This window comes from Enhydra lutris, unplaced genomic scaffold, assembly GCF_002288905.1.
Source record: "Enhydra lutris kenyoni isolate GAN:26980312 unplaced genomic scaffold, ASM228890v2 scaffoldscaffold8, whole genome shotgun sequence".
NCBI classification, from domain to species: domain Eukaryota; kingdom Metazoa; phylum Chordata; class Mammalia; order Carnivora; family Mustelidae; genus Enhydra; species Enhydra lutris.
In genome coordinates, this window is record NW_019154092.1 from 8549065 (window position 1) to 8574587 (window position 25523).

The following is a 25523-nucleotide window of genomic DNA, read 5'->3' on the forward strand; positions in this document are numbered from 1 at the left end:
TTGAGCAGAATGTCCTCAAGGTTCGTCCATGTTGTGGTGTGGGGTGAGAATTTCCTTTAAGGTTGAACAATACTCTGCTCCATGTAGAGATCACTTAGGTTTTCCCACTGATCTGTTGATGACATGTGGTGTGTTTCCCCATTCTGGCTGTTGTGAATAATGCTATGAACACTGGTCTATATGAGTTTGGGTCTCTGCCTTCTATTTTTATTTTGGTATGTACCTAGAGGTGGAATTTCTGGGTCGTACTGTAGTTCTTCTACGTTTAACCTTTTGAGAAGCAGCCTGGCTGTTTTCCATAGTGGAGGATGCTGTATTTTTCTCATCTAAAATGCTCAAAAGATGTGAAGTTTTGGAAAATACTGTCAGATGTATAGTTTGTAATTACACAAAGGAATGTGGCCACTCAACTGTCATTCATAAATACAAAATTTTATTTGCACTTCATTAGTGTAGAAAGACCACAATGCTTTTCATATCACAACACTCAAGACACGCCAAGTTATTCAAATACATAATTACTTATTTACCTTGACTAAACAAAACAGTGCAGTTTAATAAAAGATATACCAAAGATAGAGTTCACAAATTCATTATCAGACCAAAAAAAAAAAAAAAAAAAAAAAAAGAACACAGTCTAGGCTTAATAGGAATAAGCTTCACCATAAAGGGGAGAAGTTTTATCATTACAAAGGTATAGAATGTTTAGGTAAATACATGTATGTTCTTTGATATAGTAAAATGTATCTCTTTAAAATTCCTTTAAACAGAATTTGTTTAGGACAGCAGCGTTGTTTTAAAATCTTCTATAGTTTCAAAAACACTTCTTTCTTTATTGAATCTTTGTAGTTCTTAAAAGCACAGGGTATGTCCATTACGAAACCATGAGAGAGATTCTGCGGCCTCAGGACCAAGTCAAACCCCTACTATCTAACTAGTAGTACTCTACCATAACATAACATTAATAAATACCCTTCAAAGACGGCTATGAATGGAGCTTTGCTTTGTGGCAGAAATACTCCCATACTTCAGAGATGCTACAGCTGGGGTAAATGTCTTGTAGATAAAGAAAAAGCACTTATGATAGCTTTATTTTTTTCCCAAAAAGTCTTTAGTTTTACAAATTTTCTTTAAAACAGTAAGCAAAGCACCACTTTCTTTCTTCTTATCAGAATATCTTCTGTCCTCATAATATAATTAACGAGGACAATTATATTATTTATTTCAAGAAACATTATACCTTTCATTTCTCCCATTCTTCATATTAGAAGTACTATGTTTCCCAGTGTATGTACACTAGATGCTGGGATAATGAATGAAATATAATAATTTGGAGGGAAATATGTAATTTATAACCAAAACTTACCCAGGATTGCATATTTGCATATTTACAAGTTAGTGTATAGCTGTGACTTGGATTACAAAGTGCGAAAGGAAATTGTCAAAATGATTGTAGTGCAGAATAGAACATTCTCCCCTTTCCAGGAATCATTTCCACTTTGTCTCCAAAGTAGGAAATCAACAGCATCGAACGTGTGGTCTCGGTGGAGGCAGTTCTGGTGGGATCTCAGGTTCTGGTTGTAATGAGAGGATGCTATTGGACAACTCATTCCTTAAAATATCCAGAGGCATCTTAAGGATAAAGGAAAAAAGACAAATACATTTAACCCTGCAATGTATCTGGAAGCTCTGCAGATGACACGATTCTATATGAGCAAAGTATTTCTACTAAAGGTTTCTAATCATCATCATTTAATTAGATGTTCAGGTATAAAGCCAAAACAATGAGAACCAGGTTCAAGGTATTCTCTGCCACACACAAACACTGGCCAGTCTCGATCATACCCTATGATTGAGGAAAGGAAACCAGACGGATTTCTCTCAACAACATATATTTTCACAGAACCTAGTAATAATGGAAATTTAATGCACTAATACAGGGGGAAAAATGGTTCTGCATTCTCAGGGGTATTACCATCACTACGGGAAGAAATAACTTCTCTTAGCAATTATATAAACAATCCTTTTATTAGAAGCTTCTGAATTGTTTGAATTAGCAGATTATATGTAGTAATAACATAAACGTAAGTTCTTATTAAAAAATCTCTGAATTTAAGCCTACAGATGCTTGAAGAAACTGTTCAACAAAGCTGTCCAGCAATTTTCCTGCAACTTAGTGTCATGGAAAGGCCTAGGCAAGGGAAGTGGGCCCCGCTGGGGAGCACAACATGAAGGGCGAGGTAGGACCCAGGGGCTCCCTCCTGAGACACCTGCACGCTCCAGGAGGTCCCCACTGCCTGTATCTTAATTCTTGTGGGAAAATGGGAAAAGAACAAAAGGAAATGTCAAATAAACATGGCACATTGTTATACCTATACAGTCACTTCACCAAACCATCTTCAGGGATCAGCACATCTACTGCACACCAACACTGGACTCGGTGGGGCCCCCCGCAGACGTGGCGGCTGCCACAACCAGAGGCCTCCAGCCAAGGCAACCACCTCACCTGGTTCTTCACCTCTGAGTAAGTTCCCTGTCTCCCTTTCTAAGTCAAACATTCTCAACCGAGACATTGTAAAGGGAACGACAGGTCTCACACGAGATAGCTACCTGGTATCATTATTTTACCTTTTTCAGAATGTCATCGACAAGCTTCAAAAATATCTCGTCCACATTGAAGTTGTCCTTGGCACTTGCCTCACAGAACCGCATTCCGGTTATCTGCTGTGCGAACTAAGAACACAGGGTCATGATTTCTTTGGGGGGGGGGTGCCACGCAATGGAGCAGGTGGCCAGGGCGCCTGTAACCGGGACAACCACAGCGTTTGGGCTCCTGCTTGAAGGGAGGGGCGGGCCAGGTCTGCTGAGCCCTGTTTAGGCTCCAACAGAGTTCGCGTGTGCGGCACCCCCGAGGTGGGTAAGTAGGCACATGGGGCAAACCCCACCAGGGTGAGTGAGGAACGACGTGGAACAAAATCCCTGAGGTGACGTGGGGACATTCAAGTTCCAGAGTGGTGATGTATCTGACATTTACAATGGGAATATCACTGATTCTCCACAGAAGGTTACAACACCCCAGGGCAAATCATGAAAGCAATTTTATGGCTTAAAAAATGTTTCTCTGTAGGTAATGGTGGGTTAGAGAATAATGCCGTGTATACTGATGTGGACACTCCCCCCCTCCATTTTGAAACGATTTTTAAAACTTCCTGCTCCTTTAAGTCCAAAGGAGATGGACGTGATTGTATAATTATTTCATCATTTAAAAAAAATCTACTTAAAAAAGTCTCCCAACGGCAGACCGCACAGCAGTGTGGACAGTGACGTCCCCCTCTACTCCCCATTGCTCTCACCTTTTCACCTTGCTGCCTGGTGATTTCTCGGTCAGTTTCACAGTCCAACTTATTTCCAACTAAGAGAAGTTCTGCATCTTCTGAAGCATACTGTGGAATTTTACAAGAAGCTGCATTTCAAAGGTGGGCACTGTTGCATCCTGACAGGTAATGTAAACCACTCTGCTGTTTGCGATCATTGTGTTCATCCACACCCCACATCCCCCCCCACCCCCCCGCCCCACCCCGTCCCTGGCAGGACTGATGCAGGTGGGGTCTGGGACAGTCCACACGGGGCTCAGGGCTTTGGAGAGCGATGCAGTAACAGGTATTCTGAGCTTTTGACCAGTAATTTCTAAGAATCTATCCTAAGCAAATGATTTACATTGCAGGCAAAGCCCTATACTTAAAATGACCATCAACTGAAGAAAGTCCAACAAAATAGATGGAGAATGAAATAAGTTAAGGTACATAAAAAGAATGCAGCCATTAAAAAAAAAAACAAACCCAAATCACCCATACTTTGGAAGAAATTTCAAAGACACAGGAAAGCTGGCAAGACAGAACATTCAGTGAACTAAGCAGGCTTTAAAACCACATGGAATATGGATTCAGTTTGATTTTTTCAGAACGGCAAAAGTATACATTTTTTAATTTACTTCTGTGCTTGATTTTCCAAATTTTCTATTGTGACAAGATATCATTAATCTTATAATCAGGAAAAAAGTTAAGCTACATTTCTAAGTTAAAAAAAAAAAAAAATAAAGCCCCTGAATGGTGTGACCTTGGCCGAGTCACTCAAGGTCTCGGTCTCCGTCTCTGTGCGGAGTATGGGAGCAGAACAGCGCCCATCTAGTGAGGCTGCTGCGGCACAAGCATGGGAAGTACTCCAGAGTACTCGAGAAACAAGAGCACTTGTTCACAAAAAGGCAAAAAGCAGAAGTATAAAAGGGGGCAGAGCGTTATATTTCAAGACCTCAGCAGATCCACAAACTGAGCACCTCAGGGGGCCTTGAGGCTTGAGGCCATGGCTTTTCGGTCTATGGGATTAATACAGGTTCTCACAGGAAAACGCAACACCTACCTTATCAATCATCTTCATCCATTTTGGCAAATCATCAAAAGTCTCCTTCTTCGTGATATCATATACGAGTATGATCCCCTTGGCACTTCTGTAATAAGCTGAGGTAATGCTGTTGAATCTCTCCTGACCTGCTGTGTCCCTATGAAACAGCAGCAACAGTCAGCTCCCACACAGTGACCAGAGGGAGCAGCTCCACCTTCCAACACGGACGCCCCGCCCCCCCGCATGCTGCTTCTAGTCCCGTCCATGCATAAGCATCAGTATTGGTGGGGGGTGAGAGGTAGTTTTTATGAGTTAGTTACATTCAGACAAAAACAGTCCCAATTTCACTCAAACCAAGATTTTGAAAATAAGAAAACAATGTGAAAAATGATGGAAAGTGTAACTGTACAAACTCTTTTTTTTTTTTTTTAAATAAACTTAACTCTGTGTTCCACGTGGGACTTGAACGCACAACCCTGAGATCAAGAGTCACATGTTCTACCAACGGAGCCAGCCAGGCGCCACCTCCCAACCCCCAACTCTCTCTTAACCAACATCAATGGTTATATCTGACTTTGTTGAGAAGATGACCAAGAGTTGCTCGCTAAGGAAAAGTACTATGAAATCAGTCTTGTTACTGTCTTAATCCTTCTAAGATAAAAAAGGGGTCAAAGGGGGCAGGGAATAGATTTTCAAATATGGTAAAGTTCATTATTGTCTGACTGCTACTTTAAAAGAAGTTGTATTTATTCTCCAGGCTGAAGTCAATCATTTCAACATGAAGAATGATGTAAGCTCACGGACAGTGTACAGGAGATGGCTGAGACATTATTTTCTCCATCTAATAAGCCAAGAAACTGCTGAAAACCATCATGTATTTATGAATGAGCTCAATGGAGCAGGGCTTCTGATCTGGAGACAAATTTCTCTAAAGATAATATAATTTAGCTCTTCCCAAAGACCCTGAACTCACAGCACACTCCTGGGGGGCATATGAGACCAGTTACCTGCAGTAACACTGCCGGGGGCCAAGGCACTGAAAATAGGCTTCTTCACTGCAAGGCCATCCAATGCCTCCCAAAATGACAGTGTGTGGGTTTCTGAGAGGTAGAAAGAGCAGCTTTTCCGAGATGCATCTGATCAAACACTACTTCCCTTGAGCTGCGCTTAGTGGGACTGTTTCCCTAACATGACCTTCCCTTCGGCAACCGTGTTGTAACTTACAGCTTTATTCACACTGGTCTTGCCCCCAAATTAATTCACATTAGTGATGGCATTGTTACGCCAAATACACAAAAAAGCTTGTTGGCAAATTCATTTTCACATAAAGCAAAGCCATTTGCTTTGTTCCAGAGGATATAAGAATCCCCGGCTGCCTCTGACCGGAAGGTCCAAGAGGGCCGAGGCTGGTCTGTTTCTGTCCACCAGGGTCCGGCAGGGTGTCTGGCCTGTAGCAGGCTTTCAGTAAGCAGGTGCTGAATGAAGTTTACATGTTCAGAATGGGGGAGCTGATGCCACTTCAAGGTAAAATAACTTAAAATGCCCCAAACCTGGAAAACTGAATAGGATAGGTGGGGACTGACTTCTTCAAGATTCCTAAAAAACCTTAAAGACCACATTAATGGGCACTGCACCTTCAAGGTTAGTAAGAAGGAACTGATCCAGGTACCATTTCATTTACACAAGGATCAATGATTAAAATTATTTCTGGGGGGCGCCTGGGTGGCTCAGTGGGTTAAGCCTCTGCCTTTGGCTCAGGTCATGATCCCAGGGTCCTGGGATCGAGCCCCGCATCAGGCTCCAGAGAGCCTGCTTCCCCTTCTATACCTGCCTCTCTGCCTACTTGTGATCTTTCTCTCTGTCAAATAAATAAATAAAATCTTTAAAAAAAAATAAATAAAATTATTTCTGGAATCCTAGGGAGACAGGGGTATAATATATATATTTTAGGGGTGCCTGGGTGGCTCAGTCATTAAGCGTCTACCTTCGGCTCCGGTCATGATCCCAGGGTCCTGGAATCGAGCCCTGAATCAGGCTCCCTGCTTAGAGGGAAGCCTGCTTCTCCCTCTCCCACTCCCCCTGCTTGTGTTTCCTTTCTTGCTGTGTCTCTATCGAATAAATAAATAAAATCTTTAAAAAAAAACCCAACAACTTATTTAGAAGGGGGAGGGGCAGGAGAGGGCAACAGGGAATCTTAAGCAGGCTCCATGTCCAGTGTGAAGCTCGACGCTGGGCTCGATGCCAGAACCCTGAGATCATGATCTGAGCTGAAATCAAGAGTTGGATGCTTAAGCGACTGAGCCACCCAGGCACCCCCTATAATTAATACTTTTGAATCAATAAGGAATTAAATCTTTGAGAGCATGGTTTCCCAGTCTATCACAAGTTATGGTTTGATCAAATTAGGATCTGATCAAATATTTTTAATACTTTAAAAAATATGCTGTGCTGTTCGGATACTGTTAAGAAATAGTATCTCATTTCTTTAAAAAGTAAAAATAACTATACCTTTTTCTACTTTGAAATTTTTGGTTAGCATAGTACTTTAACAATTTAATAGAATAAACCTTTATTCTAAGCAACTTTAATCTGGCTGTTTAGTGCAACTCAACTGACATTAATTTCTGCACACATTCAAAGAATCAGAATCTAGACACTGGGGGCTCAAAAACAGTGAAATTAGAGGTAACGGGTTTTTGTTGTTAAAAGATTTTATTTATTTGACACAGAGAGAGAGATCACAAATAAGCAGAGAGGCAGGCAGAGAGAGAGGGGGAAGCAGGCTCCTTGCTGAGCAGAGCCCGGTGTTGGGATCAATTCTAGGACCCTGAGATCACAACCGGAGCTGAAAGCAGAGGCTTAACCCACTGAGCCACCCAGGCGCCCTGAGGTAATGGTTTTTTAATTTAATCATTTTTTAAAAAAACATTTTATTTATTTGACACAGAGAGAGAGCCCAAGTAGGCAGAACAGCAGGCAGAGGGAGAGGAAGAAGCAGGTTCCTCACTGAGCAGGGAACCCAATGCGGAACTTGATCCCAGGACCCTGAATCCGAGCTGAAGGGAGCCGCTTAACCAAGTGAGCCACCCAGGTGCCCCTAATTTTAAATGCTTTTATTTATTGTGGTAAATATGACCTGACATGAACCTTACTCTCCTTTAACTCCTTTATTTGTGTAAAATATTGTTATGTATAGGCATGAAGTTGTACAGAAGATTTCTAGAATAAAAAGTAAATAATAAAAAAGCCAACAGTTGAATGATAGGGAGAATAAAGGGCATTTCTCATAAAGTTAAAACACCTGTAGCCTGGGTGAGGCAGTCAGGAATCTCAGAAACATTAAGAAATTAGCGATCTCTGTTGGCTTTCACTCAGACACAGGGAAGAGGGCAAACCTCAAAATGCAAAATCAGAGGCAACCATTCTAACACAAATAACTGAGCCAGTAAGTACAGTTTACAAAAACCCCAAGGAGGAACCCTTAATCAATTTGCCACTCCCATTTAAGGTCATTCCTTAAATTCCATCCATTTGTTTCCAGCTCTGAATGCTTGAGGTAGAAAAGCATCTTCCTTTGAGAGACTATCCTCTATTTCCAAAATATGTGGGTCGTGCAAATTTTTGTTTTCTATTCCTCTGAAGCTCTTTTGCTTATTTCCACTACTAAATTATCTGCTATCACATTCAGTCAAAGAACAGGGAAATGAAATGCAGACACAGCTCAGCGAGTACGGATTACAGATCTCCTATGCGCCAGTACCACAGAAGTCGCGCGCACCTGAGTTCCTACTTCTCAAAAATTAGCTGCTAAGAAGACACCAATGCAGTGATCATACTTCTTTCTTTCTGTGAAGATGCAGAATCCTAGTATTTCCTCTCTATCTCCATAAACCTGAGTTTTCACTGTCGTGATAGAGGATTTCTCGAGATTTGCAGTGTACTAATGTCAGCTAAATTGTCATCTGCTTCTGTTGAAATATGCGGTGATTATTTCTCTCTCTGCTTTTTGGTGCAAACTGAAAAACTCCGGCAGTTCTGTTTCGCCAGTTTTGTAGTAAGACCACGCTTTGAAAACTTAGAGATTCTTACTTGTATTTAATACATCCACTTAAAGACGGAATTATTAATTTGCAGGGCAGGAATCAATTTCTGCACACGAAATGTCCCCACTTCTTCCAAGCAGAGAATGAAAAGCAAGCCCTGATGTCGACATAAGAAAGCTGGCTAAAACCAAAGCCCCCCACAGGGAAGACGGGCGTGCTGGACAGGTCCGAGGGGCCCTTATATGATGCATGTTAATTCCCTGTGTTTAAGCTTCAGGATAGCATCTGAATGTTAATTCATGAAGCTGTCTTCTAGCTGACACACACTGTTTTAGCTACACTTACACAAAAAAGCAATTTTAAGCACAGAGATGAGAAAACGGTCCTTTTTTCTGGCCACAGATAATCAAGGGACTGAAAAATATGGCAATGATATAAAATGTCACATAAAAGTGTGACAGTGCCACCTGGAGCTTTCGGTATCTTAAACTTTTAGGAACCTCCGGTTCATATTTCCTCAGCTCGGCTATATCCAGAAATCATCAAGAAAAAAATTGCATTTCTTCTAATCAGATCTCTGTGAAAACCAGCTGGGAATGTCCATGGACTAACATTCTAGAAAATCAGAGCACAGCTATTCTTAGCAGAGCAAGGCTACGGAGGCTCTTTGAAGAGCCCTCCTGGCCCCTCCTGGGTCATCAACTACAACAGCAAAGTGGTGACAGCAGGCTCGCAACAAAGCAGACTATGACAGCAACGGTGCGAGCGCGGCTTCTAACTCTGAAATGAGTCGTGTGTTCCTTTAAGCAGTGAGCCTCGACCCCCATACTTCCGTTCTATCTACTGCGTTAACAATAATGAAGGAAATGTTTAATCCTCTATACAAAATGCTTCAGATGACAACAATCTGGCTTTGAGTTTTGTGTGATTAACAAGTCGCGGGCATTTTGTGGATGTGTTATTCACTGCTGAAAATCCCTTTGGGAAAACGTACGCCCTCCTCCCTCACTGAATCACTGGAATGTTCCTGGTGGAAAACGTGTAATCAACCTTTCCTTCTTTCTTTTCTTTTGATTTTATTTATTTGCAAGAGATATAGACAGAGAGACAGAGTGAGAGAGCATGAGAAGGGAGGTCAGAGGGAGAAGCAGACTCCCTGTGGAGCTGGGAGCCTGATGTGTGACTCGATCCCAGGACTCTGGGATCATGACCTGAACTGAAGGCAGTCACTTAACCAACGGAGCCACCCAGGTGCCCCGTAATCAACTTTTCAATACAGTCACTAAATCTCGATTTCTTTCCTCAGTTGTATTCTTCAGTAGAGTCAAGGAGAAGCAGAGCAGTTACGCTGGGGAATTCGTTTACTTCCCAGAGAAATAATGGTTTTCAGGGGTGTCCTGTGCCTTTCCTGGAACTGTCCCAGCATGCTTTTCCCCACAGGCGGGAGTCACGGGTGAGGCCCTCTTAGAGATATTCAGAGGCACTGTCCGGAGATTCCAGAAGTAGCCAATGTCATTGGCACAGACGGTCTTCGTGGGCTGAGTTCCAGGGAGCCACAGGACATTTGAACATACTTTTTATAGGTCAGATTACTACTGCCTGAGATGAAAATTGAAGTATGAATTCAGTAATTAAGGTACATCTGCTTAGCCAGGCCATGATGTCATCACCTAGACACTGCCGTCACTCATGAAGAAAGCTCCACAGACGGCCTAACATTAGCTCCATCACCCTCTGTTCAGTAATGCCCTTCAGATAGGATCTCACCCACAGGTGCTAGGCAGAGGTGAACCACCGGGATAGTCCTTTGAGAGATGGTCTTTACCTGAGAGAGCTTACAATCAGAAACAACAGCTCATGTGGAAGATACTTCGTTGTCCCTTCCAGAGCTTAAAAATGGGCAGCAATGTGACAAAGTTTGCCGGCTTTCCAAAAAAAGGGCTACTAAAGTAAGAAATATCCATTTGTTTGGTCATTAAGTATTTAGGCAAGACTGTTAATGTTTCATAACCAAACCAAAGCCCAAACCCCCACACTCCCACACCCAAATAGTCCTTATGGTGGGTCACACAGCGGCAGGGGACCAAACGAAGACATTACCTCAGACCCCCTCCGGTGGGCAGCAGTGCCCACCCAGGGGCGCGGGCGGAGAATGAAGGCATGGCATTAACATTCAAGCATTAGGTGACCGATGATGCCACAGATGAGGAGCAAGGAACGCAGATGAAAGCAAACACACACATGGTGGACAAACACTCAGAGCTGAGGTGGACCTGCAGAGGAGTTAGTAGGCTGAGTACATGACAGCATATGTGACCAACACAGGGGCATCCTGGAGCCCCTCCGTGGCGCCACGCTGAAGCCAGCACCAGAGGGGCTCTGCGCCCCGCGGGTGGGCTTCTAGGGACGCCTGTGGGCTGCTGGGCGCCCACAGCCCGTTCCTAGTGCCCCGCAGCTCCCCCACGGCGACCTTAGCTGCTCATCCGTGACGCTACGAGAAGGGGCTTCTCTTGAGAGGCTCTGGATGCATTCCCAGTTGGCACAGGCGGGGCTCATGTCACGCGGTATGAGCCACGTGGCCAGCGGGAGCATGCGTGTCCCACTGCAGTGCTCACACCGCGCCACCCCGGGCAGCCCCCGAACCGTCTGTGGGTGGTCTGCCTTGAAACCGCACAGATCGGGTCAGCAACGGGCTGCAATTTTTCTTGCATACTCTCAAACAAAATCACTTTAAAAACGTGAAGACAAGCATTGGGGCAATCACCTTAGGGATGACAAATTGGCTATTAATACAATGATTGGGAAAGAGGCATCGAGGCCCCAGTTAGCTATTATTAAAGTAACATTCTTTTTTCTCCATTCCCCAGGTGCAAATGAAGGATGAAATTAAGTAGTCTTTTCTAAATTTTCTTACTGTTCATTTTATTTAAAGATGAGCAAAGGAGAGGAAAAGTAGGAGAGGCAAGCCAGCTTGGACAGTTAATTTTATTAGACAGGCGTACAGACTGTGAAGACACATGGTGGTTACTGGGGGTGGATCCCCCACTTACCAGATCTGTAATCTGATTTTCTTTCCTCTTAGCTCTACAGTTTTGATTTTAAAGTCAACACCTGCAAACAAAACAAATGAAAGTGAAGCAAAAAATAAAGATGCAATTTTCCATAAAAAAGAATCCTATTTGTACCTTTTGTATTCATTATCAGTAAAACAAAAAACCTGATGTCACTAAATCCTAAAAGGAAAAGCAGAAGTCCACCAATGCCTGTAGCGCCCAGTCTACGACTGCTTCCACAGGCAACTGAACGATCAACCTACACCATGTTTTACCCGGAACTACCTATGTAGCATTTGCTAAACGTAGTATGATTTATCACTACTACAAGTTCAGCATAAAAGCCACTAAAAAAATGCATTTGGTAATTACATTAACACTTGAATGGTTTTAAAAGAATGATACATTGGGGGAAATTCTTACAGGAAATGGAGGAAACAACCTTGATTTCAAACAGCCTCAGTCTGAATTTAGAAATTATCTTACCAAATTCTGTAGCATTCACAACAAATTTAGTTAATATATAAACAGGACTTCTTTATTACATTGTCAACAGCTGCAACAGGAATTATTTTTAAAAGACTTACTTATACAGGCTAACATACCCAATTTTAATTTCTTTTCACAGGTGAGGCCCTCAGATTTTAACACTGAGCAAAACATCATGTTGTTTTCTAAGTAAGCCCTTAAAGCTTCAGGTAACTTTTTAAACCAAATTTTCATTTGTATATGTTACCTGATATGGGTCTCAGTTATAGAAAACTTGTAGATTTCTTTTTTTCTAATTTTTAATTTTTTAAAAAAGATTTTATTTATTTGACAGACAGAGATCACAAGTAGGCAGAGAGGCAGGCAGAGAGAGGAGTAAGCTGGCTCCCTGCTGAGCAGAGAGCTCTGAAGCGGGCTCGATTCCAGCACCCTGGGATCATGACCTGAGCCGAAGGCAGAGGCTTTAACCCACTGAGCCACCCAGGCGCCCTGAAAACTTGTAGATTTCAAAACAATGTTTTTTTACACCATTTTCGCAACTAAGAAAAACAAACCAAAGGGATGCCAATGGAATCTGAGTTAGAAACAATCCCTCCAGGAACCACTTCCTGCCTGTTTCTTGGGATCCGGGGTCGCTGTGCGGCCAGGCCTCCAACGGGCGCTGCCAGTGAGGGCTCAGCAGCCACCCAGTGGGTGAGGACCCCCTCCCGGGCTCTCCATCTCAGGGATCTGTTGCAGCACTGCAAAGTCAGATGATGTTCTTGAGGTGAAGCGAAAGACATGTGACTGACTTGTATAATTAGTAACACACTGCAGATACCAATGCAATATAGAAAGACATGTTTACAACCCGGGGTTGGGGGGGGCAGCTCTCGGTCTGTACAATGAAGAGAAATGGCAGGAATAGAAACTGTCACAAGAGAACAGAGCTAGGGAATATGTTTTAATTCTGAATCTCTTACACCAGCCATCATTTCAAATGTCACTGAGTGAAAGCTGGTTAGTTCCATTTCACTTTCAGTTCTGGAACCGATTTGCTCTTCAAACTCAAGCGACACTCTAAACCAGCCTTGAAAAAGGAAGCATGTTTGTGGACTACCAGTATCCTCAGAGTTCCCGAATGACTCAACCATAAGGAAGAACGTCACTTAAAGTGATATTCCTCGGCAAGGCACAAGAAACAGCCTGGAGATATTTGTTACGTTCTGATTTTAAACACACACAGCTTAAGGACAAAACAGCCACTCCTGCTATTAGCTACAGTGAGGGCCTCATCGGGTCACTCTGTGATAGCAAACTACAAATCAAATTCATATTTTTGTCATGACCACTATTCTATTTTATTTTGTTTCCAGATACCTTGTGGGTTTTTTGTTTTTGTTTTTGTTTTTTTTTTTTTTTAAAGTTTAAGCTAAGGGGGCTGTAACTTCGGTAAAACTTGTTACAGAGGCTGCTACTTTGTTAAAAGGATTGGCAGAAGTTACCTCTTTTGTGAGCTCTGCTTCAGGTCAGTTGAAAGGAGCCCTGGAAACAGGCAGCACCAGTAATTTTTGTTTTGATTAGGCTGTTTCCTCTCAAGAATCACTCTCAGCCTGAATATGTCAGACACTCTTTTTCAACCTACTTGAACAACTTCGGCAACTTTTACGAACAATCCTTTGTAACCACAAAGTCTAATGAATAAAAGTAAAAGCTAAGGCTGTCAGTGTTCAGAATCAGGAAATAAGCGGTAATGTTATCACCATGTGGCAGGAAGTACATCACTAATTTAATAGGAAAACAAAACGAATATGAACCGACAGTGAACAGGATTAAGAATCTGCTGAGCCAAGATGAAGACTGTCTAGTCTCAGTGAGATTAATGACTTCACTAACAACAGAAAAATAGCCCTTGGCTAAATCTAAAACCCCATAAAAGAAAAGAGCCCATTAAAAGAGCGCGCGCTCTAAAACCCCATAAAAGAAAAGAGCCCATTAAAAGAGCGCGCTCTCTCGACTGTATCCCTTACCACATTTAACCACCATTCATTAGCCCGTAACAACTGGAAACCTACTCCAGTTTATGGCTTATAACAACTAAATGTTTCTAAAAACCATCTTACATGAAGAAAAAAAAAATCTCTCAGCGTTGCCTATTTTAAGAATTTGCATGTCAGAGAAGTTATAATGATCCTTCAGAGAAGGTAGTAAGTCTTCCACAGCCTCAAATATTCAGCGGATTCATTTCAGGAACGGTCAGCACAGAGCTGGCCTTAGAAGGAGGTGCTAGGACCGATGTTTAGGAACAGGCAAGGGGCAAAAAGAGTGGCATCTCCATCTGTGGCCCTTGTTGAAAACCCTGTTTCCTACAGGTAACCCGACGACCAGGGGAAGCCGTCAGCCCTACCATCAGTTGATGGAGACAGTCCCTGCCCTCAAAGGGCTCAGTCATACTGACCTAAATCACCAGCCCATGCAGTTGGCAAAGAAGTGCCTTTCCTTGCTGTTCTCTCTTCTTAGAGCGCCTCCTTGTCTGTCCAGAAACCTTTTTGGTCCCAGGTGATTCCCCATCTGAACCCTTCCGCCTGCCCCCAAGTCCCAAGTGTGCACTCTGCTCTTGGACCTGAACTGTCCTATCCCTTCTTTGTTGTGTTGTGCCTCCCCAAGGACAGAGTCATCTCTGACTCCCTGCAGTCTAGGATACAGCCTGGTACACACAACAGCAACTCCATCAATCTGATCGATGAAAGCCACGCCCTCTTCTCTACCAAATACTGGACACATAAGGAGAAAAGCTGACTCTTCTTGGAAAGCTTAAGGAAATTCAGGACTGATCAGTACAAACAAAACAATACAACAAAACTCACACAAAATACCTTAGTAAGAAGGAAAGACAGATGTTCTGAGGGTCTGGTAACACAGACAGTCACCTAGAAACAAGAGTGTTTCATTTCTCTTACAATTCCAATTGTTGATGGTAAGTCCTTAAAGGATGGGGCAGTCCTAATACGCTCATACTCTCTCCCTTCATGCCCTCATCGCAGGGGATTATTATGGTAATAGTTGATTCAGTCACTTAGATGGGAAGTGGTCCACTAAGTGCATTATTCTAGCAATAGGAGATACCTTTAAGCTTACTTATGCTACGAAAGTCTTTGTAAAAATATTTTCATCAGAAAGGACACAATTCACAGAGCTATAATTCCTGTATCAATGGGCACAGATGGTTCTATCTGAGTCACCATGTCTTCTTGATCTTACTTTTCTTCAGCAACAATGATAGTGGACATCTGTCAGACCCTCTGTGCTGACACGGGATCCTGCGGCGGCCCAATGAAGTGGGCATTATTATCCTCATTTAACAGAGGGAGACACCAGTGTGGAGAGAGGTCAAGGTGCTTTGCTTTAAGGTCATCTAACATGCTAGCTGAGTGGCAGGATCTAGATTCAAATTTATAACACTGCCCACAATGAAAACTTGTTATAATGAACGTCATATGCATGCATAAAAAGGTAAGGTGTGAAATGTTCTACAAATGACCCAGACCACCCTAACTGAGCTGTAAAAGAACAAAGCTTAACTTTGCACTTGGCTTTCTTTGTATTTGTCTTTCATAAACCTTAGCAATAGCATAAAGAATGGCATATTTACTGCTGATAAGATTTCTAAGTTCCCCTTCAGGCAAAACATTTCTAAAACATTACCATAGTTCTCTCTGCCAGGCCATAAGAAGTTACAAAAATGAAAATGGCAAAAATAAACAGAAGCCTCTTTCTTCACATTCCTTTCCAGCAAAAAGCTAAACAAATAAAAGCAAAAATAACACCAGGATCCACACCTATGATGACAGCTGAATGGACTTCTCCCCTTTTACTTCTTTGCCCATCTCCTACAACCCCAAGATCTGAGTTTATTTTACTTAACACTTTCAAGAGGTTGAAATATTTCACAGACTTTGAAATTAAATTTGTCTCCATTCCAACAGTGGTTATGATGTTACTGCCACTTTAAAATAACGATCTTAAGTTTACACAGCGGCTTTTCTTCCAGGGATACAGATTTTATAAGGCGTCATCCGATTTCGGACATGATATTTCTACTAAGGGAGAGGATTTCCGGCGTCTTCGTGGAGTCGAGAGTGGGAAAATAAATTAAGAAAGGAGTCAAAGTCACATAGAGAGAGGTAAATTTAACATCGGAAAACAAGTCACTGGCATGTGGGGCCAGTCTTCTGCCCAAATACCACCTACCAGAGGAGAGTACAACCTAAGTCCCCAGAGGAAAGCACCATGTAAAGAAAAAAAGGATTCAATGACGATTCAACGCAAGAGAAACCAAGTGCTACGACTGTAAAATACCCAGCAGAAGGTACTATTATTAAAATAGAAAAATGATGGTATGACATTAAAAATGCTCACCGGGCCAAGAACATGAAGGCTCTATCCTATCAGTAAGAGGTGCCTCTTTCATTCCAAGTTGGACACGCCAGCCGGTGTCTCCCTGTCCCTGACACACGCAGCGCAAAGAGGGAGCCGTGCACTTGACTGGACCAACAAAGGGGTACCACGAAGTGCATGAGGCAGGGATGATCTGAGGGGATCGATGTCAAAGGAGAGGCAGGGAGGGAGGCGAGTGTGTGCGCCCCACAGAGCCCATCAGAACAGGCAGGCGGCTGCATTTTCATGAAGCATATACATGTACGAAAGACCTTCACAGGAGGGAGTTTGTTCCCTTCCTAATTAAAGTATTAAGAACTCTTCTATGTTGTTTACTGCGCCTCGGTACTATTCTAAGAGTTTTATGTTCATTAATTCACTGCAATATATCCTCCTAACAATTTTATGAGGCAGGTATTATTGTCCCCATTCTACAGATGAAAACACTGATGTCAGAGGGGCTAGTAGCAGCCCAGTCACCAAGCAGGTAAGTATTAAGGGCACTGATTTGAACCTGGTGGATGGCTCCAAGTTACACTCCTCCCACCTCACTGTGCAGGCTCACAGGTGGGACAGCTGGAAGGTATAAACATATCTTTAGATTATATTAGTTTTGAATCGTTAGGGAAATATTTTTAAAAAGAGTGAGACTTGCTGGCTGCCTTGGACAACAGTTCCCGCACCAGCAAGGCTTCCTCTGCTCCCTGGTTACAGACAGACCCCTCTGAAAAGGCAAAGTTAACTTTTTATAAAGAGAATATAGAGGGAGGGGAGGAGAATCTGGGGAAAAAACCCCAAGCCCCAGAAGATCAACAGTGGATCAGTAATATTTTCATCGTATGCACAAAACATTAACTTGACTATTACTCAGATTGGGTCCATAAAAATGCAGACTGTCAAATGCATTTTGCACTTCACCTGGGTCATGTGTTTTCATTTATTTCTTAAAGATCTGTTTATTTATTTTAGAGAGAGAGCATGTGTAGGAAGCAGGCAGGGGCAGAGGGAGAAGGAGAGAACCTTAAACAGGCTCCATACAAAGCACGGAGCCCCACACGGGGCTCGATCCCAAAACCCCGAGATCATGACGTGAGCCAAAACCAAGAATCAGATGCTCAACCGACTGAGCCACCCAGATACCCCTACATTTTGATTTTCGCATTCACCTATATATTTCAGTGTGTCTCTGTAAAGGATAAAGATTCATTTGTAGAGTGTTTCAGAGGTTTTGCATCTATGGCATAAATTAGGAGAAGGGAATATAACCGACCCTTATAATGGCCTCTTTCAGGCCAGGTACCCAAGATATTACACTCCCATTTATTCCTGTACCAGGATGTAAGAAAAGCATGTAAGTCCTCCTTATTTCTTTCCATGAATGAGGAAACTGAACTTAAGTTGCTCACTTAAAGACACCCGACTGCTCGTGCGAGAGGGGCCTCCCACCCGGAACCCTGCATCCACCTTTCAGACCCAGTCCTTCCACCTATCACACCGAGGGGGCTGGGGACGGAGGGGCCTCTCTAGAAGGAGTAGTGGCCAAGGAGAAGGTGGAGTGGTTTTCTTTAGAAGTTGAAAATTCAAAGTGAAAGACGGTAGGTGTGATTCGTTAACAGTCACCCAGGCCCGAGGTTCTGGTGCAGGGTTCTGAGGAGGGAGAGAAGGCATTTGCACACCCCTTCACCTGGGGCCTGGCTCAGCCTCAGGGGTTCCTGAATCCTAAAGGAAAGTGGGAAAATGAGAATTTTATTCATCAGCTACTTCTAACACACGCCTGCCTGAGGTGGAGTTGTGGGCTATTGTTCAGTTTGCAAACTAAGAAGACATTATTACGTAAGCCCCGGAAACCAAACAGTGGTGACCGCCAGATTTTGGGGGGGGGGGGGGTGGGGAGGAGAGGGAGGAGAAGGTTTTCCATGGAATATAGTGTTCTGTTAAGCCGGTGCTGTGTTTTCTGGTTTCAACGGATAAGGAGTTTCTGAAAAACATAATCACATTCAATTAAGGGCACTATTTTTTAGGTCTGTAGTTTTGGTTTTTCAAATGTCAAAGCTGTACAATCAAAGGACAAAAGGAGAATAATCAATTTCTTCCTCTGTTCAAGTACAGCAACATAGCATTTTATCTCTTTCCCAACGTTTTATTGTGGCTGCTGCCACGACTCTGTCTCTTGCCCTTCTAAAAAGGACAAGCCGGGTAAGGAGGCACTAGCTTTGTGCCCTACAAAATGGCTAGAGGAGCGGCGTCTCACATAAATACAACAGCCTCTCCGCTAATACCCACTGACTGACTACATTACACAGAGCTACATTTACTTTACACATCCCAACAAATGCTTAATTAGAACAATGTATCTGGCACTCAAGGCTGGAGAATAGTTTGGACTTAACCGTTCTCAGAGGAGCCTGCTCTGCCTTCCGAAGCCAGTTCTAAGATATGCTAGCAGACGGCTCCTGGCCACTCCACACGGCTGGAGGGAGAGAGGCAATCTCTAAGAATCTCGATCTCTAGCATGCATAATGAAACCTTTCTTCTTCCGTGTGGCACAGGGAGAGAAAGGCTGAATGCACTTAAGTCAGGCCTTTAAATAGATTTTTATTCAACTTCAACAACCAGACGGCAACCAAATTTCCATACTTTCTTTGAAAGCGAACTATTCCACAAGAAGGGACACACTCAGCACAAGCGTCTCCGTTTGCACCCAGTTCATTAAGTAAACCAAGCTAATGACAACGCATAGCATCTGCTGGTATAAAAATGAAATGTTAACCATCCGCATCTGTTCCTTTCACACTCACATCTCCCTGAGTCATCGTGTTACATCATTTTGGCAGGGCAGTGAGACAGCACTGAAGAGGCTCTCGGTCTTGGGCTCTCGGGGTGGGAATTCTGGACCACGCTCCCTAATTCTCTTTTAAGTGAAAACACTTAGGCAGATCAGCCACGACATGGAAGACTGTGGAAGACTGCATAAGAGCAAAGAGGAGCAAAATAAAATACACGATTTAGAGTTTCAATCCAGTAGTAGATGCTCATTCTGGGTTTTCCGGCAAAAAAGTCTGATCTGTTTCCAGAACGAAGCACAAGCAGTCAGCTTCCCCTGACGGCGGTTTCACTGCTTTGAGGTAAAGTTGACCAGACCCTCGTGGGCTGCATTTCACTCAGCACGTCCCCTAATACTCGAGGCCAGAACCACAGAAAGCCATTTCCGCAGGGGCTTAGCGTTCACCTGTTTCCTGCTAATACTCTCCCCTACCTGTACCACTAAGTTTCCTGCCCATGAAGCAGGGTCCCCAGCACACCTTCGGCTTAACTCTGGACTCTGACAGAAGCACCATTACCTACGAGCAGTTACTCCTGGGGCCAGCCGGGGCGGCAGGGGTGGGGGTGGGGGTGGTGTGTTTGTGTGTGTGTGTGTGTGTGTTTGTGTGTGTGTGTCTGTCTGTCTGTCTACCGCAATGCTGCACAGCGAGGAAAACGCAGAGTGCTAAGGTCCTTGCAACTAAAGTCAGAGAACTTTTTAATGCTGATAGTATGTCTCTCCTAATTTTTTTGGGGTCTACTTCACCTTTTTTCCTTATTCCTTTATTTTTTGAAAAGTTGGTAGCAGCAGAGTTTCAAAAATGTCTTTAGTTGGCAAAATAAAACAACTGGCAATCCCAGGCTTCCACTGCCCGGGGGATACATAACCGCCCAGGAAAATTGGAATTCTGGTCTAGACTGCCTTACTCCTACTTTTCCTCTATTCATACATATAAAATTTTGGAAAATTTTAATAAATATGTAAAACGCTGAAGATGTCTGAATGTCTGAATAGTTAGGTAAGAAATCTAATCCTTAGGGCATATTTTAAAATCCAGAATGCAAGTGATGAGTGATGATAGCGGCTGAGTTAAAGAAAGTTAATTTCAGTGATACCACAGGTCAACAATCTTGCTATCTTCACAGGCCTGCAGGGGGACCAGATTCCATTAAGTCTTGAAGGACTCTGTGATGTCTGATTGCGAGTCACGGAATTTTCACAGAGCAAAGTAACTTTAAACCTCAGAGTAAGCTAAGGAACAAACAGAAAGAACTCACTTATAGTCCTGGTCCTGACCAGCTATGCCACAGAGGGTAAGGTGCTTACCTCTCTGAAACTTTGCTTCCTCATCTATAAAATGGGAATAAATTCATGGATGGCTGTGAGGATCAGACAGTGTCCCTTTTGCTGGGATATAGTAAGTGCTCAATAAACAGCAGCTACTGAGAATAGAATGTTATATTTTGTATGCAGAGACAAGGAAAGTACTTATCCAAAGTCACAAGCTAGTTAGTGACAGAGCCTTAAATCAAAAGCCCAGCCTCCTCATTCTTACTCCAGTGTTTTTTTCTAGAATGCAACGCCGCTGGTGCAGGGGTGAAGGTGGGTGCTACCTGGTAAAACCATTTTAATTCAAACAAAGTTAACAACTAGCTTCCAACAAGTACTCAGAAATAAAACAAAGGCCAAGAAATACAAAATTTTAACGGGTTTTCTTGCATGTCAGATAGTTGTAGATTTCTACAACAGAATTAATTTGCTTTCACTTCCTAAACTTCAAAACAGTGCTCCTCTATTTTTTTTTTAAGTTTATTTATTTAAATAATCTGTACACCCAATGTGGGGCTGAAACTTAGGACCCTGAGAGCAAGCGTCACACAGCTGTCTTCCAACTGAGCCAGCCAGGCACGCCTGCCTTGTACTTTTTAAAGGACCTGTCAAATTATGCTAGTTCTATCGGACTAATTCAATTCTGTGGATACAAAATCCCACTTGGAAATAATACTCCACCGAGGCAATATCCATTAAACAGGTCAATTACTAAATAGACTTTCAAAAGTTTTTACTTAAATACTTTAAGTAAATATAGTCTTTTTAGCCTTTCATGGCCTGGTGGATTTTGTGTGTGTTTTAAACCAAATGAACTTCGGATTTGATAAACAATACAAAACAACAACAACAACAACAAAAACCAACAGTTTGCTCATTTTACAAATCAAGCTCTTTCTCTCAAAGCCCTTGGGATTTCCACTCCAATCTTTTACACAAAGTTCAAGTGAATCTGAGTGTCTGTAACCAGGCACTTATTGGAGGCACTCTCCTCTCTGAGCTAGATGAGGCCATCACTTGAGTGACCCACCAGGGTGGGTGGGTGGGCGCATGCTCAGACACTTCCCTGCCATGGTGTGGGGCCCGGGGTCTCTTCCAGACTCTGTTGTCATGAGCAGCACACATCTGCAAACCAGACAGGGCAAGTTCACTGTGGAAGACAATCTTCCTCTATGTGGATCCAACCTTGCTACTAAAACTTGGAAAACTGCCTCAGAAGGACAACTGGCCATGGGCTAACCTGCTCAGCCGGGAGGCATTCAGGTGAGGCGACCACAATTCACCACACCCAACACTACATTTAAACAGCATTTTTCTAAAGGAACGTGGGGAATGAATTCATCTTTACAGCATCCAGACAACAAACCCTCTTCCTGCTGCCCGTATCAGAGGGGCTTCCACTGCGTTCCTCGAATCTTCTGCACACGTCTCCATCACCGCTCTTACCAACATGGGTCATCCTGTTCCCCACAGGCTCTGAGACACTTCTGGAGACCACATCCCCTTTAGCAGTGGATCTCCAGTCAGTAGCATAGTACCTCACTCCCAGTAGATGCTCCGTAAATGATCTGATTGCAAGAAGGAACAAACAACTCAGAGGCAGAGACTGAAGGGGGGCTAGTTGGCATTCTTGAAGTATCTTCGTACTCTGGATTAGACCAGAGGTTATCAACTTTCTCTGAACTTCCCACAATTAATCAACAGTTAGCGAGCCATGAACTGTAGGCTATGTTTGGAAGAAACAAAAATGAGCAAGACAAAAACCCACCTACATAAGGAACCCCACAATGGTAGCAGCGTGGGAGATATGTGAAATGTATATATTTATGTTTGCCAGGAGGAAAGAGAACCAAACTGCCTGGTCTCCTTGCCTCCTGTTTCTTCATCATTCCCAAATAAATATCCTATGCAATCTTGCCAAATTAAGTTTCACTGTCTCCATGCCAATGCTATATTCAGAGGCCTTTCCAGCTCCAGTTGCTATGGGATAAGGTCCATGCTCCTTAGCATGGCAGTCAAGGTCTTGAAGCCTTATTCCTAAAGTCTACTAATGAGTCTTTCCCAGAATGTGGCTGTGAGACTGTGATTTATACAAGGAAATATATTTTGGCCTTTTTCCACATTCCTGTCAGAGCTCCTAGAACCCTTGGAATTTTCTAGGGAGCAAATTTTAAAGGTGTCTTTTGGTATGTTAATGAAGTGACTTTTGGAATGCCCCTCAGGTCACTAAAAGATGGGGGCTGGTCAGCAGAACCAACTAAGCGATTAGAGGGTCTGAATTTTTGATCCCCGCCACAAGGACGGTAAAGGGGATGGAGACTGAGCCCAATCATGAATGGCTAGTGATTTAACCATGCCTATGTAATGAAGTCTCCATAAAACCCAAAAGGGCGGGTTCAGAGCTTGAGGGCTGGGGAACACATGGTATATGGGGAGAGAGTCATCCCCAGGGACCACCAAAACACTTCCTGCATCAACTCCTTTTACAATTAACTGGTAATCTACAAAGGAGAAGGTTTCTCTGAGTTCTGTGAGCTGCTCCAGCAAATTAATCAGACCTAAGGAGGTGGTTGCGGGAACCTCTGATATCTATGGCTGGGTCAGAAGTACAAGTGAAAGCCTGTACTTACAGTTGGCTGTGAAGGGGGCGGGGGTGGGGTGGCAGGGGTGGTTTTGCACGACTGACTGCTTAGCCTGCTCAGAGAACCCTTCTTCACCTCTTCTCTTTCCCACTCTAAAGCACATCTCTGCCCATCTCCTATCCACACCCCCACCCCTCCAACCTCTCATTTATCCACCTATCAGTGTCTGAGCTGATTTCTCTTTATCACACAGTCCAGTCATATTATCCTTCATTTTTATATATTTTGAAGTATGCAGCCATCAAACACTGTTACTTCTACTAAATTGCCTTTACCTCTATTTACACCAGGTACTAAAATAACAATGTAAACCTCATTTGATTGTTCAGTAACTCCATATCCTCTTTATGGTCCAAGATTGGATATTTAAAACAGGTACAGTAATGCTACTCAGTTTTAATATCATGGTCCCAGGGGTTATCATTTTAAAAACAAAGGGCACGGAGAGCCCAAGCATTTCCCAAATAGTCCATTCTAAAAAAGGACCAAGGGAAACACTTCTCAAAGGCGAAACAAAAAAGACAGTACGAAATTTGGGGGTTTAATTTTCCAATTAGACATTGAAAATGTAGTACTGTTCTGTTACATTTAAAAACCATTCTTCCCCAAATTGTACTGCCTTGGCTACCACTGGTTACAACGCCAAGTATGTGGACAGGAACACGGAAGATACGTTTAATTTTGTACTTCCAAATTTAAATACTACTCAATGTTTCTTGGACTTCCTTGCAGGAGATCCTTTACTGCCTATCACTGAAGGTGACTGCCCTTTCCTTTTAAGTATTAGCTCATCTATGCGGTTCCCCTAGGTTTGACAGCTTTAACGGGTTTTCCATTGGAAAAAACTACTACCCATACCAACCCGAAAAACCTCCATACCAAGTCTCCTAAATCTGACTTCATTAAAAAACTTCCCCTCTGCAGTTTCCATTTTAGATGCTGCGGGTGAAATATTTTCTGACCTGGAGTTACCGTATTTACTTCACTGCTGCACTTCACCCACTTAGGTGATTTTGGAAGACTCCTCCCCATTTCCGCAAGTCCCAGGGTTATTTGAGGTCACCGACAAGTACAGCTGAAGTCCCTCTGACCCGCATTGACAGTTAAAATGAGAAACTTAGTGTAGTTTTAGTTTTAATATTCTCCATAGAGCCTCCGCAGGGAATTTCAAACTTCATTATTTCGGCGCATTGGAAAAGTGAGTTCAAAATTAGCAAATAAGCCCTGGTTCTCACAAGGTGAGCCTAAGCACCGGAATTCGCTATAGATGACCCACTTTGGCCATTTCGCCAGGCGCAGAGCTTCAACTTCACTACGCTGCCCGCCTGCTTCCCACCTCGCAGCACCTTTTTTCTTGGGTGAGTAATGGAAGGGCCAGGAGTTGCCGTGCAGAGATTCTCACACTGTCCCTGAAAACTGAACGGGACCAATGCATCACCCTGGTCTCATGACCGGCCCTTGGAGGATGCGAGAGGGGACGCTGGTTCAAAAACCAGCTCGGATCAGGACGTGGGAGGGGTGTGAGGGGTTTGCGCCGTGGGAGGATGCACGGTCCGGAGGCCCCAAGGACAAGTCTGCGTGGAGACTACCACGAAAATCTCGGTCTGGCTTTAGGAACAGGATCGAGGGACTTCCATTTGGAGTCGCCCCTCCCCCGAAATTTCACCGAGGCCCATCCACCAAATACAAGGCCACCCAGCTAGAGGGGGAGAGGCTCACAGACGCAAAGAAAACGCGGCCGGTAGGGCGCTGGGCACCGCGGAAGGGCAGCGCTGGCGACGGAGGGGCCCAGCCGGGGTCCGGCCCAGCTCCGGAGCCCTTACCCACGGTGGACTTGCAGGCCTCGCAGAAGGTATCGTCGGTGAAGCGCTCCATCAGGCTGGTCTTGCCCACGCCGCGGGAGCCGATGATGATAACCTGCAGCTTGAAGTCGGCCGGCCTGGGGGGCTGCTTCCTCCGGCGAGCCTGGCCGCCCGACAGCGCCGGGGAGCCCGCGCCCAGGCCGCCGCCACCCCCGGCCCGCCTCTGCAGCGCGGCGCCCGGATCCATGCACGCATACGGCTCCCGCTCGGCCCGCCGCCCGCCGCCGCCCGCTCCCCGGCCGCGCGCTCCGGGCCCCGGCGCCCCCTCGGCCTCCGCCGCGCGCCGGGGGTCGGCCCCGGGCTTGGTGTCCGTCCGCTCGAGTGGCCCCGGCGGCCCGTGGGCTCCGCGCTGCAGCTGCGCCGCCGGCTGGCTCCCCGCGCCCGCGTCCACACCACCACTACTGCTGCCGCCGCCGCCGCCGCCGCCGCCGCCACCGCTACCGCTGCCGCCGCCGGGAGAGGAGGAAGGGAAGCAGCTACTCCGCAGC

The 25523-nt window shown here is 44.2% G+C and overlaps 1 protein-coding gene across 2 annotated transcripts; it reads right to left on the minus strand.

Annotated features, from left to right (window-relative positions):
- Positions 1 to 411: 411 nt before the first annotated feature.
- On the minus strand, positions 412 to 25266 carry LOC111142394 (RAB12, member RAS oncogene family). Of its 2 annotated transcripts, XM_022495451.1 has the most exons (6): positions 24997 to 25266; positions 11492 to 11552; positions 4417 to 4555; positions 3354 to 3443; positions 2629 to 2733; positions 412 to 1632 (listed from the first exon to the last, which is right to left on the minus strand). In XM_022495451.1, the coding sequence occupies exons 1-6, from the start codon at positions 25220 to 25222 to the stop codon at positions 1519 to 1521; spliced, it is 735 nt and encodes a 244-aa protein (XP_022351159.1). In that variant the 5' UTR covers positions 25223 to 25266; the 3' UTR covers positions 412 to 1518. The 2 variants fall into 2 exon arrangements, with proteins under 2 accessions (XP_022351159.1, XP_022351158.1); XM_022495450.1 differs by lacking the exon at positions 412 to 1632 and having other exon boundaries at positions 2666 to 3443.
- Between the last annotated feature and the right edge of the window lie 257 nt (positions 25267 to 25523).

Coding starts and splice junctions, on each gene's coding strand:
- LOC111142394 (XM_022495450.1), bottom strand. CDS start 25,222: ATGGATCCGGGCGCCGCGCTGCAGAGGCGGGCCGGGGGTGGCGGCGGC. Junction 11,553..24,996: donor GGCCTGCAAGTCCACCGTGG/GTAAGGGCTCCG, acceptor TTTTGTTTGCAG/GTGTTGACTTTAAAATCAAA. Junction 3,444..4,416: donor GGATGAAGATGATTGATAAG/GTAGGTGTTGCG, acceptor AAAATTCCACAG/TATGCTTCAGAAGATGCAGA.